The sequence below is a fragment of the Trichoderma breve genome, chromosome 1 (assembly GCF_028502605.1).
Source record: "Trichoderma breve strain T069 chromosome 1, whole genome shotgun sequence".
Lineage (NCBI taxonomy): Eukaryota > Fungi > Ascomycota > Sordariomycetes > Hypocreales > Hypocreaceae > Trichoderma > Trichoderma breve.
In genome coordinates, this window is record NC_079232.1 from 995,821 (window position 1) to 1,008,841 (window position 13,021).

The following is a 13,021-nucleotide window of genomic DNA, read 5'->3' on the forward strand; positions in this document are numbered from 1 at the left end:
TTGTTAGACTTGGTTTGTGGTGCCGGGTCAAATTGGGGAGGCGGGTTTCATGCTCGTGACGCGCCAAATGTCTCCAGGTCGCGTCTGCGTGGTGGATCTGAGATATGGAGGCGCGCAGGGTAATTTTTAAGACAAAAAGGCGAATGGGGCAACACCAGAAAAAAAAAAGTGAAATGAGATCAGATCCACGTTGCTACAGAGACAAGAACGAGGCCGTTGCACAGAGCAAAGGGAGGACAAATTCTTTGTTCTGTCGTGAGTGGGTTGATGCGCAAAGAGAGGTGCAGGGCCTTTGTGATGGTGATGATGGCCTCTGTTTCGTCACGCCCCAAAAGCGTGTGTGCCTGCGCTGTAACCACGCCTGACGTGCCACCCAATTGCCAACTCTGCAACTCGCTAGCCGCGCCACGGCAGCTTTGCTTCGGTGTGTGCTGGAACTAGCAGCAGGTGAGCTTTTAGTGAGAAAGTGCCTGCAGCAAAGCCAGTTGGAGCCCGGCACTCATTGAATCATGGGCGTTAATAGGCTGCAGGGGGGGAACTCCAGCCTGCCGCGCTTCTTCGGGGCTACCCCACCTACCCAATGGAGCAGTTGATCTTATCGCTGGTTGGCGCCGGCTGAACCCCGGACTAGCGGACCGGCTCCGATACAAGCCTCGCGTTGCTTTGGAGCTTTCTGAAAATGCCCAGCGAATTCGTCTCACACAAACGACGGTCTGGCGGCAGGGCAAAGATGCTCCGGTTGAGCGGGCAATTCGACGGAGCAAACAAGAGAGCAATGGCCAGACTTTTTTTTTTTCTTCTCCCTCCCTCCTTGGCTGCGGCGGGCGGGGGCTTGCTGGCCCTTTTATAGTTGCCCCAACCAGGTTGACGCCATCTTGAGAGCTCGTCTGCCATCACATCAGCACCCCCTCCAACTCATCCGTCTCGTGACTTGGCTTCTCCCTGCATTTTCTTAGGCTGCACAAGTCTCTGCCCCTCCATACAGACTCGCCCTGCCGTTTTAGCCCGATAAATGAAGCCGTCTGCTATCGGCCCTTGCACCTTAATTCCATGACGCCCGATGGTTTGCAGCGCCACCGCCGTTGTGCAAAAAAAGGCACGGGCGCACTTCACGCCATCTCCGCAAGATAACACCATGACGACTCCATCATCATTCATCACTCTGTGTTTTATCTTCATCTCATTAAATGCATTTGCATATCATCTTTTTAGATTTTACTATTGTACATGTACATGCGTCCTCTATTTTCTCTCTTGTTTCTTTGCTATCCCCCTTTTTTATAGTCGACTTGATGCTGCAGAATCACCGGCCACCCACTTGGCTTTGCCTTGCTCGTCAACTGTTGTTTTCCTGCTGATAATCTCGTCTACAACCTCTGCCACACCCTGTCGGTTCTTTCTTGACGCCTTGACCTGCTTCGCGAGTTCTGCTGGTGTAAGAGAGTTGCCAGATACAATGGCCTGAATCTCCTTCTCCGTAGGCACGCCGAGGGCGGCGAAGGGGTATTCGGAGTAGGTGCGGTCCGTAAACAGCTTAAATCCGGCGTCCTTGTTGAAGTCGAAGAAGGGCTTGGCAGTGTTCTCGCTGGCTGGGATGGCCTCGAGAGATTCGGGTTGCCACTTGGCAGCCTCCTTACGCACCAGCAGCGCCGTCACACCCTCCGTGAAGTCGTGGTGCTGCATGAACTTGCTGGCAATCTGGTGTTCCTTCTCAAAGGTCTCCGAGATGCTCCATTTACCGCCAACCCGCATCTGCCTAAGGGCAACATGCACGGCAGTGGGCGACCGCTTCCCAAGCGTGGCCAGCTGCTTCTGCGCCCACTCTTCAGTCTCACCCCGCTCTTCCTTCAAGGCAGCAATGATGTCATTCACGTTGTTCTTGCTGAAGCATCGGTCAATGGCCCGTCGAGTTTCACCGCTCAGAGCAAAGGCCTGGTCGTAGGGCAGGCCGGTGCAGAACTCCTCCAACGTATCGTTGATGAGCTCGAGCCTCCGGGGGAGAGGGTCCTCATCGCGGAAGCGCAACTCTGCCAGACGTGCCTCGAGATCTGGCAAGCTTGACGAGTGTAGGTAGTGAGTCGCAATACCGCTGTAGAAGACGTTGGGTCCAGTGAGCCGGTCGCTAGTCAGCGCGAGGTAGGTTCCGATGGAGCCGTTCATCCGAGGCAGGAAGAAAGAAGCACCGACATCGGGGAAGAATCCAATCGTCGTCTCGGGCATGGCAAACATTGTCCTCTCAGTCGCAATTCGGAAGGGTGCGTGGATACTCAGTCCAACGCCGCCACCCATGGTGATACCGTCCATGAAGGCAATGTAGGGCTTCTGATATGTGGCAATGTAGTGGTCCAGCTGGTATTCGAGAGCAAAGTAGTCGGCTGATTTCTTCCATCCATCGGCACCCTCCTGGTTGTACTGAGCCAGTGCGGCAACATCGCCGCCGGCGCAAAGAGCCTTCTCGCCAGCACCCTTCATGACAATGACGTTTGCCATGTCAGACTTCTCCCACTCGATCAGCCGGGGAACGATCTTGCGAATCATGGATCCATTGAGGGAGTTGAGCTTCTTTGGGCGGTTTAGCAGCACGGTTCTAAGTCCGTACTTGCTCTCGAAGACGACATCGTTGGGCTCGTCGCCAGGCAATTCCTTGACATTGTAGGCCTCGGCAGACAACTTTTGTAAACCAAATTAGCATCGTATTATAAATAGAACGACATCTCCTCGTTGCTAACCGGTCGTGCGCCCAGTGACGAGCTCATCGCTCTGCTCATGGTGGTGCGATAGCTCCGGCTCGCAGCATTCGCTGCCGTGCCAGCTCGAGCCGCAATTGTTCGGAAGGACATCAGACGTCGACTGTACAGATGCTCTCACAAGGTCAATTCCACGACATCTAAACAAGGAGAGAGAGGAGGAAGAGGAGGATGACGCCGGAGGGCCTTGGACTTGGACTTTGAATCTCCGGCTATTTCGAAGAATAGAAGAAGCTCCACCTGAAAATTGGCCCGCCGATTGCCGATAAGGATGGCGGAGAAACATCCCATGCCAGTACGTACCTTTTCCGTGCCTTTTGACAGCTGCCGGTCAGGTGATCACAGCTGTTCACTTCCTGGGTACAAAAGTACAAAGAGCAGGCCAACTATTCTCCACAACAAGCCGCGACAAGGGCCAATCAGCTGCAGTGCCTGAGATACGCCTACAACTTTTCGAGCTTCCAGCTTGTCCAGCCTTGCGCACGCAACCTCATCCATCACCTCCAAACCACTGCAGCAAAAGATGGCCGACCCCAAGATTCAGTATGTCGCCCACCATACCGCCAATTGTGCTTAAGCTGACCGCTCTACAGGGAACTTCTCACCAAGTCTCGCTCCGAACTCACGTATGTCGCGGATAACGCTTCTGCCCCTCCCACCGCTCTCCTGCATTCATTCCAGTATATATATATAATGCATATCTAACATCCGGACCTAGCGAGTACGAGATTGCGCAGCTTGAAGAGTATGAGTTCTCTTCCGGTCCCCTTTCCATCCTCCAGACGGCTGTGAGGTCGCACACGCAGGTGCTCATCTCCATTCGCTCGAACCGCAAGCTACTGGCACGTGTCAAGGCCTTTGACAGGCATTGCAACATGGTGCTCGAGAACGTCAAGGAGATGTGGACGGAAACGCCCAGGCTAGCGGACGGAAAGAAGGGCCGGCCGGTCAACAAGGACAGATTCATCAGCAAGATGTACGCTATACCCCTCCCTCCCTTCTAGATGTCGACGAGGGATCTTGGGTTCCAAGAGAGGGCTGCCGAACCCGATCGCGTCGAAATACGGAAACATTGATGCCTAATTTCTGGGTACTAACGTGGTGCAGGTTCCTGAGAGGTGATAGCGTCATCCTGGTTCTTCTATCCTAGAGTTATACGAGCTGCTTTGGGTTGTTTTGGGGTTTAATTGACATTGAGCTATTGGATGACGGATTTACATCGCGAGAGTCTCAAAGGCGAATTTAGGCGTTGAAAACAATTTATTTGGTTGCTTTAAGCACACATCAAGTCTTTGGACATTCTTACTAGATCGTGGCCTCCACCGTTGCGTCCTCTATGTCATATGTCGTATTTCAGATAGATTCCCAGCCCTCCTCTGTCGGCTTGACGCCTCCCAGTCCCAAGAAGAAGCATGCCAATCCCCAAGCACCAGGATCAGGCACCTCCTCATATCCACTGCCGCCTATGTACACTGACCGCCCAAGGCTTGCCTGCATGCCCTTGGTTTCATCGGCGGCCTTCCTTGCCGCATCAGCAGCCTGTTTCACATCGCCAGTCTTGCCCAGAACCTCGACAAAGGGATAAAGCGCGTCCACAAGCGTGCGATCGCCAGGCTGAGCAGGAGTGTATTTGGACAAGGCCTCGCAGCTAAGCTTAAGAGCGGCGGACCATACTGAAGGACCAGCTTCGCCAGATCCCAGGGTACGAAGAGCGTGGACGAGAGCATTGAGGAATATGGCGTAAAGAGCACCAGAAGTGCCATCCATGGCGGTTTCTACCACTTGTACAATGGAAGCCACGTCGACAACCACATCTCCTGTCAGGGGCTTCTGTTGGATGTGCTTCAGGATGGCTATAATTTGCAAGTCAGTGTCCAGATGTCACGAGACATTCAAAGTCAAATTTGAAATGGAGGGTTCTCTTGTGAGCTTACCTTCGGCTCCTCTCTTGAGACCAATGCCACAGTCTCCATCTCCAACAATGGTGTCGTACTTGGTAACTTCAGGCTCGGCCGCAATTACGCGCTCCAGCGCATTGGTAAGAACAGAAGTAGCATGCTTAGCATCCATTTGTAGTCCGCTCGGCTGAGTCTCTTTGTTTGTCCCGGCGGTGTCTGTCCTCGTTGCAGTATTCTTTGCCTCCCATGATGTCTTTTGCACTGGAGCAGACCAGCCAGTGACCTCGCTTGGGGCATCCAGCAACTCAATCATGCCCGGCCCACCAATATCGGTATTAACGACGTTGAGAAGGGTGATGCTGAAGCCCTGGCCATTCAGACTCGTCATGAATGTGCCGCTGATGATGCGGACCGGTCGAATATTATACTTGTCGCTGAGCTGGTTCACTACTTCGGTAGTGATACCACCCAGCTCCAAAACACTAACACCTCCAAGGTTGTTGATGAGCAGGACAACCTCGTTTGAGTTGACGTTTAGGAAAGCCCTGTCCTTGTCGCTTTGGTCGAGCAGTTGGGTAAGCATTCTCTCCACCAACTGAGGCAGCTCCAGCTTCTCCCTACTTGATCCGGGCTCATTGTGAATGCCCATTCCGACCTCGACTTGCTCAGGTGCCAAGGCTTCACTGGAATCGATAACTCGTCCCGGAACGTGAACATGCTCCAAGCTGGCACCAACACTGACGATGTTGGCCGCAGTCAGCCGAGCCACCTTTGCCACCTCTTCCAACGACCGTCCTTGCGCGGCGAGAGCACCGGCAATCTTGAGCACGAGCACAGTACCAGCGATTCCTCGCCTTCCTACCTTGCCCGTCTTCTTCCTCCCAACACCTACATCATCACCAACGACAACCATCTCGACGGCCTGGCCAGCCGCAATGGCCTTTTCCACGGCCATTCCAAAGTTGAGAATGTCGCCCGTGTAATTCATCACAACGACCAACACGCCCTTCTCGGTGTCTACTCTTGACATGATGCCATTCCTGACCTGCTCAGCTGAGGGACTGGCAAATATTGTGCCCGCCACGGCAGCTGAAAGCATGCCCGGGCCAACCATGGCGGCGAACGAGGGCTCATGGCCAGACCCTCCGCCCGAGATGATTGAGACTTGCTGGGGAGCATCGGATGGCCGGCGATAGATGATTTTGTTATCTGAGTCGAGGGCAACGTTGGGATTGGTGAGAGTCAGGCTGTGAAGCGCAGTGTTGACCAGATGAGTCGGGTCATTGATGAAGTGTTTTGTAGACATTATGGGCGATGTAGAGAGGACTGCAGCTGTAATTCAAAGACAAATGGCGTTGATCACTCCGGGATGAGGCAGATCATGAATGGGGAAAAAATGATGAAAGAAAGAGATGCTCTATGCAGTATATTGAATCCAAAAGAATTAGGTACAGAATGCTATATAAGAGTGGCCTGATTATCAGTGACGTAGAGTGATGACACCGACGGGCTGATAAAGAAAAAAAGGGCGGGGAAGCTCGATATTGGCATTTCAGCGGGGTTGACAGTTGCCGGCGAGCTCAACAAATCGAGTACAAGTCTCTACCTATCTTCACGGTGTGAATGCAGCCGTGAGCGTTGGTAGCAGTACGAGCACCGTGTCTCTGTGTAATGCACGGTCATCAGCGGGGAATTGGGCGAATTTCGATGGAGAATCAGAAATCCATTGATTGGCATTGGCATTGACGGCTGCGGGCCGTCCCAACAGGGCTTGTGCACTTAAAAGACGACCTCATATCCAAGCTTTGTCGCCGCCTCCGAAACTGCAGCTTCACAATTGCAACTACTATCGAATTTGTCTGTAGAGTTGCATTGGCGTCTTTGTCTCGGCAGCCAATCACCCAGGCCATAACATCTCGTGGCCAAAAGACAAGAAATTGGCCCTCCAGCATCTCATGTCCTACATCATATGTCATACACTAGGAGTTGGGTAGCAGAGCATCGTCACTCCCAGACAACGGCCAATCAGGGACCTTTAGTCATAATGTCGTGTGCAATTCTGATATCAGGCTTCCGCCCATCTAGGTAGTACTTCCAAACTGCTACAAATGAATACTAGGTAATGATGACGACGATAAGTGATGATACCCGCATTCCAAAGTGTCGTGAAATGTACCTATTCGCACGACAAAAAAGGGGGATCAAGAAATATATATATCCAAGGCCACTCCCAAACGCCAGCCACAAAGAGCATCCATCCTACGCTCTAAATTCTCGGACTTGTATAAACAAAAAAGAGCATGCGTTGTGTAACACATGTGTATGTAGAGAAACAAATCCAAAATCCCATTCCCTTCTTGGGGCATATTTGCGTATTCTAAATCTTCATCACAACAGAAGCACCGCGCTGCCGCCCAGGACGCTAAGAAGCAGCAGGAGAGTGAGGATTGCTGCTCCAACCTTTCCACCGGTGGTAGGCTTCGTAACCTTGTCAATGTCGCCTGCAGGATCAATGTTACCCATACCAGCGCCGGGGTCACCCTTCGAAGTACCGCCCTTCTTAGCCGTGGCTGGCGCAGGGGCCTTAAGAACTTGAGTATACATGATGGCATCCAGAGCGTTCATTTGTGATCCAACACCATTTTTGCCGTCGTATGTACCCTTGGGAAGCCACGCGAAACCACATCCCGTGCCGTCGATTCCCTTGAATGCGGCCGAGGCCGGCCCTGTGCAAATGGACGCTGCGGCTGAAGCAGAGTTGGTGATTAGGGGCATAAGAGTCTGAATAGTATGCGGGGCGAGCTGCATAGTAGAGGCCATATAGCGGACCAAATAGCCCTTGAAGGTACTCTGGTCGACAGAGCAGAAGCCTCGAGGCTCGCAAAACTGCTCGTAAATGACGCCGTTTTGGACAAATTTGCCAACTGTCTGAGTGATGATGCCGTCCAGATTGGCCTTCCAGGTCGCGTTGTTGGTAAAGTTGTACATGGCGGCAGCGCCGTGCATGTAGATACCCGCGTTATAGGACCACTGGTTCTGGTCCATCTGGCCGCATGTGTTGTTGCTGTCGATACTTAGACCGTCATAAATCTGGTACTGGGGACCAATGAGACCAATCGTCTTCTCCCACTGCCAGACCTTGAGGGCCCAGTCAGCATACGTCTGGTTACCGGTGTATCGGGCCAATCGAGCGGCAACGTTGAAGAAACAGCCGTTGGCAACGGAGTTTTTGTAATCGTAACCCTTGTTCCATGAGAAAATCTGCCAACGGAGACCACCACCACAGTGCTCATCCCATCGACCGACATACTGGTTGAAGACGGCCTGCGCCATGGCCAGCCATTGTGGTTGATCGGATGGCGGGTTGGGGAAGACATCTTCGGCGGCGGTCATGGCGGCCATGGCCCAGAAGCCTTGATCGTCGTTTCCTTCAGTCAGCGACTGGTTCGTGGGCAGAAAGGCGCCATCGGTTCCGGCCTGCCAAAGCATAGCCTGCATAGTGGCAGTGTTGTAGGACGAATCTTTTGTCATGCGCCAGTAATCAATCATGGTTCCGAACATCGCACCGGCCTCCCACCCTATGATTCAAAGTTAGTATCCATGTTTGAATAGTGGACGACTGGCCGTAAAGAGTAAAAAAGGGTTCCTGACAATAGTATGGGTCTGGCAAGTTTCCGGGGTTATCGCCAGTGTTGTTTCCCGTGTAATATTTCATTAATCCATATGCAACGGTACCCGCGGCGTTTAAGACGGAAGCTGAATAAAATTGGTGAGCAATGTCTGTCTCGTTGGGTTTACGGAGCCTTGATTATCTTACTGCTGTCGGTCACGGTCAAAGAAATGGCATTAGCTCCCTGACCCAGCAGGCACAGGGCCGCTGTCGCAGCCGCCCAAGGAGACCTCATGGCTTCTAGCAGTCTAAAGGTCGAAATAGTCTAATTGTGTCGAAGAGGTATCTATATGTTGTTTTGATGAAACGGAAATAGTCGTCCAGATCCAGTCTGTCCAACGAGGAAGCAAGGCGGCGCAATTCGAGAGTTCGCAAGAGGATGTCGAGATGCGATTCGCTTCCACCGGGGGTATCGCAAAGCGGAATGCTCGGTACGTCGAAGGGGTCAAAGAACGAGAGCAAGAGAGATGCGACTGTAGAAACGAGCGGCTGTTGCTGAGGACAATGCTACATGCAATGGCAAAGATGGGATAAGAGAATAGGAAAAGAAGTGAGTGGTCAAGGAGATCTCCGCCGCGCGTCAAACGAGAGTAGTCGCTCCACTGCTTACATACGGGCCTCTTGAGGCTCGATGATCAGAGATTGAAAATGAAGAGAGAAGAGAGTGTGCGGCGAGAGAGCATGCAAATCGGTACGCGAAAAAATAGTGGTAGGGGGGAAAATGACAATACGGATGGACACAAGAGTTAAGGCGCGTCATTTTCATTTTAGCAAGGTAGGCCTTGGAAAGGGTGTAAGTGTATCAGCAGTATACGGGTGCATGGGGAGACATGGTTGGCCGCATGTGCAATTTCACGGAACCTGCTAGTTGCCAGTATGCCGCGCCCCCCGGCACTCCAGGTTTCGACCCCCATGAGACTGAGCTGCTTGGGACAAACGGCCTGAAACGCCTCACGGAGGTGGTGCGTCTCCATCCTAGTGTGGAGGATGGATGATCTCTGGCCTTGACCATTGGCACGGAATCCTTTGCCTGTATGCACCGTACTTCGTATGCCACAGCCCCTCTGGCAGTATGAAGCATCATAATGAGAGGGCGAAGAAAAAGAAGAAGACCGGATACATGAAGCCCTCGTACATGAACTCGGCCGCAGCGGCAGTGCTGCGTAATTGCTACGGAGCCGAAATTCCGGCAGTGGACGTGGCCGGCAATGCGCATATTTTCCAAGGGGGGACTCGCCAGTGCAATACCACCAAGGTAGCAATACTCCGTATCAAGTATACTCGGTGATGAGCAATCGCCAAGCCAAGTCAAATAGTGTCGTGCTTCGCCTCAAGGGTGATTGCAGCTCGTGTGCCAGTAGTAGTACCATGATTCCCTTTGTCAACATCTTCGCCTAGCCATTTGTGCGAGCGAATGTCTGGCTACAGGAACGTCGAGCTGAGGTACTTGGAGCATCGAAAAGACAAACAACACGGCCGTTTCCAAAGGGCCCACGGAGTGTGTACAAGCGCACCGGTGCTGTCGACGGTGCCAAAGTTTTGCTGGTTTCAAGCCAAGAGCGCAGCCCCTGGGCCCGCTGGTTTTCGCAGCGGATTGGCGTCCGCGTCTCTCTCAAACCACTGGACGACCGACATAGATGAGGTGGATACAGCCCGGGGTGAGGCTGTGCATCAGCGGCTAGTGCCAGTTTCGGGAACATTCAACGTCTCTGAATCAAGAGCCCTAAGGGTCTGGCGTTGCAAATTGCTACGGCGATGCGCTAACGGGCGAGGCCTCAACTCAGTGCTTGAATACGAAGCGCCGCCCCTAAAATTGGCTGCAGAGCTGAGGTGGCGATCAGAGACACATCAACGGTCGAGGTGGGTGCTTCAGACGTGGTGAGCATGTGCCTGTGCATGTGCCTGTGCATGTGCCTGTGCCTGTGCATCTGCATCTGCTTCGTGTTTCTTTCGGGATCAGGCTGGCGCCAAATTCAGGCTGGTGGCTGTGGAACGGTGTCAGGCTGTGGTTCAGGCGGGATGAGGCTATGCAGATCATGGCTGGCGATCATCTGAACGTTATTTTGTAAAGAAGATGAAGATGGGCAAAAGACGGGAGTTGAGATAGACATCAAGGGACGTTCCGTACAGGTACGAGCGTCAAGTACCGCTCTTTCCTTGTCAAGGGGGTTGAAGGAGCGACGCGACCCGTATACGGAGTAGAGCGAGGGGGAAAGAGCCGTTTATTGGCTGCTTGATTTGGACTTGCCTATTCGATCGGCTTGGCTTTTGTGCATTTGTAGAAGGCACGATCTGCCATTGTTTCATGACAGGAGGGTGTTTGCAAAGCCTCATTCAAAGTACGACGTATTATTACTAATCTTTGTTTATAGGAATTAATGTTGTCAGCATTTCCTTGAAAAATCGTATCTTGTAATTTTCACAACCAGTACAAGCATGCCTACTACTTTGGTACAGTATAGCACTACCATGTGATAAAGAATGTACGTGTAAGTGGTTTTTGGCCGTCAGATGGAATAAGAAAGCCTGCAGAAAGGCAGCCCCGTTTCGCCAAAGCAGACCACTGCTCCATGCTCCATACTCCATACACGCATGGGCACTTCAACACCCCGTCTGTGCGCTGATTCAAGTCTGGGCACAAAGACTGCCGAAAGCATAGGTTGGCATATTGGCATGAGACGAATCTTTCAGTACCTTGATTTTGGAGGTTGGTGCCTTTCTCAGTTAGTGTCTGCAACACTTATAATTCATAATGCTGTAAGCTGCATTCCTCTCATAGTATCTTGAAGTAGTAGAGCCAGGCCGAGGTCGTTGGTCGGAAAAGCTACAGGTTTTTATCTTCATTGGCTAGGTAAGAAAGTTGATAACCTCGCATCATGAAAGACTCTAGCTTCATCCAAGAGCATGCTAGAAGGGAAAGTGATACACGACATCCAATAATAGGAATAAAAATTTACACTACGCCGGGTCTAATCAGTCAGGTGTTCTAATATATCGCGTGAATTCACTGTTGTCAACAAGCCCAGGAACAGCTGCTCCGTACTTGATATCATCATAGTTGTTACAAGATAATTCATGACCCCGCTGATCCTAGGCTTCTACGATCAGAGTGCGGGCATGGAATGGACGTCGAACAGTACAAAGGTTATAGAATCTGTTCTGGCTGAGAGAAAGTATCTTATTGGATGCCCAAGGCAAATTATTCGTGCGGCTTCGTTTTGTTTCGTTTGCTGTTTCAATAATTACGAGAATGAATATCCCTTTACCTTCAAAGGTAATTCTACTTCGTATGCTGACACTAAATTGCATCGTGATTCTTCTATTTTTGCGCTCTGGTATTCGAATTTGTAAACAGATAAAACAAAATAAAGACGTCTCATACTATTAACCTTCCACGAACAATATCACAAGGCCGCCTCCCGCTTCCAACAATGTCGCAACAAAAATGTCATCGTGATTCAAAAATAAAAGAAAAATCATTATAAACAGCGAATTAGACAAAACAAAGAAAAGGGGAGGTCGAAACTGTCTAAGTCTTCGGATCTACAACACATTCTCAGTCAGCATAACTTCTTCACTTAGTTCTACAATCTCATCCCAAGAAAAACTCACCTATACAAATAGCATTTGCCTTCTCATGCTTCTGATGACACCACACATACACCCGCTTAAACGGATCCGACGACTTGGGCTGCTTCCGCTGACTGCACAACCACCCAACCATGCCCTTGCTAGTAGCATTCGTGCAGAACGTGATGCAGCAGTCCGTCACGGACGGGAGCCAGACGTAGCTGTGGGCTTCGAAGCCGAGATCCGTGCCGCCCTCGTCGTCGATGATGGTGCTGGCTTTGCCGAGGAAAGTGTCGTTGGAAAAACCCTGGAAGGCGAATGTGTTGCCAGAAGTTGTCTGGTTGTTGAGGAAAGATGGGGTTGGTGATGAGGATGTGGTTGTGCTCGTTCTTGTGGATGTAGTTGAGCTTGTTGAAGTTGACGATGGTGTGCTGTTGAAAAGGTCAGTCAATTCTTCTTATTTCCATCCTGTCCTTTTCTCGTCTTCTCTCTCGTCTTCTTACCTAGATGATGTTGTGGAAGCAGCATCTGAAGGAGGAGCATCACTCTTGGAGTTCTTCGCCGCCAGTCCTCCTCCAACTCCACCCCCTATTGCCGCAGCGAGCACAATCACAGCAACAATCACAAGAATCCACAGCGTCCTCCGTGGCAGTCCGCAGATCCTCTTCCCCCCTTTCCTCCCGGTATGTGCTCCCTCAACATCTCCCGACATCCCGTCTGGCGTCACCGAAGACTGCTCCTCTCCTCCCATGATGGCAATCTTGTTCGTGTCCACGTCCTTTGGAATCACCGTCTGCGGCGCATCGCCCTCGAGATACTTGCGCTTGTACTCGGCTTCGAGGCGGGACATTGCTTGGGGGCTCGAATCAGGAACAACCTCAGGCAATCCCTCGTCGTGAACCGGATACATGCCAAGGGTCGGTCCGTAACCTGAGCTGATGGTGGACGATGGACTGGCAGCCCGGTTCAGATGAGAACGGAGCAGCTGGTTTTCGTCTTCTGCCAGCGGTTGCTTCGGTGGCTCTTGTTTATGTACGACCTCCTGGTCTTGCTGCTCCTGGGCCGGGTCTTCATGCTGGCGCTGCCCATTCGGGTCATCTTTTGTTGTCGGCTCCATAGTAATAACTGCGTGTCGA

General features: G+C 51.8%; 5 protein-coding genes across 5 annotated transcripts; 1 reads left to right on the forward strand and 4 right to left on the reverse strand.

Moving 5' to 3' along the window:
• Positions 1–1,278: 1,278 nt before the first annotated feature.
• T069G_00331 (enoyl-CoA hydratase/isomerase domain-containing protein) lies at positions 1,279–2,768 on the reverse strand (the record flags this gene model as incomplete). Its single annotated transcript, XM_056167541.1, has 2 exons — positions 1,279–2,670; positions 2,730–2,768. 2 exons carry the CDS (start codon positions 2,766–2,768, stop codon positions 1,279–1,281), a joined length of 1,431 nt encoding a protein of 476 aa, XP_056032857.1.
• Positions 2,769–3,270: 502 nt separating this feature from the next.
• On the forward strand, positions 3,271–3,897 carry T069G_00332 (LSM domain-containing protein; the record flags this gene model as incomplete). Its single annotated transcript, XM_056167542.1, has 4 exons — positions 3,271–3,290; positions 3,341–3,373; positions 3,466–3,723; positions 3,855–3,897. 4 exons carry the CDS (start codon positions 3,271–3,273, stop codon positions 3,895–3,897), a joined length of 354 nt encoding a protein of 117 aa, XP_056032858.1.
• A 203-nt stretch (positions 3,898–4,100) lies between these two features.
• Positions 4,101–5,951, reverse strand: T069G_00333 (dak1 domain-containing protein; the record flags this gene model as incomplete). The annotated part of the gene is made up of 2 exons (XM_056167543.1): positions 4,101–4,600; positions 4,682–5,951. The coding sequence occupies 2 exons, from the start codon at positions 5,949–5,951 to the stop codon at positions 4,101–4,103; spliced, it is 1,770 nt and encodes a 589-aa protein (XP_056032859.1).
• Positions 5,952–7,033: 1,082 nt separating this feature from the next.
• On the reverse strand, positions 7,034–8,550 carry T069G_00334 (glycosyl hydrolase family 76 domain-containing protein; the record flags this gene model as incomplete). Its single annotated transcript, XM_056167544.1, has 3 exons — positions 7,034–8,223; positions 8,297–8,401; positions 8,463–8,550. 3 exons carry the CDS (start codon positions 8,548–8,550, stop codon positions 7,034–7,036), a joined length of 1,383 nt encoding a protein of 460 aa, XP_056032860.1.
• Positions 8,551–11,844: 3,294 nt separating this feature from the next.
• T069G_00335 (uncharacterized protein) lies at positions 11,845–13,002 on the reverse strand (the record flags this gene model as incomplete). Its single annotated transcript, XM_056167545.1, has 3 exons — positions 11,845–11,858; positions 11,928–12,316; positions 12,389–13,002. 3 exons carry the CDS (start codon positions 13,000–13,002, stop codon positions 11,845–11,847), a joined length of 1,017 nt encoding a protein of 338 aa, XP_056032861.1.
• Positions 13,003–13,021: the final 19 nt, after the last annotated feature.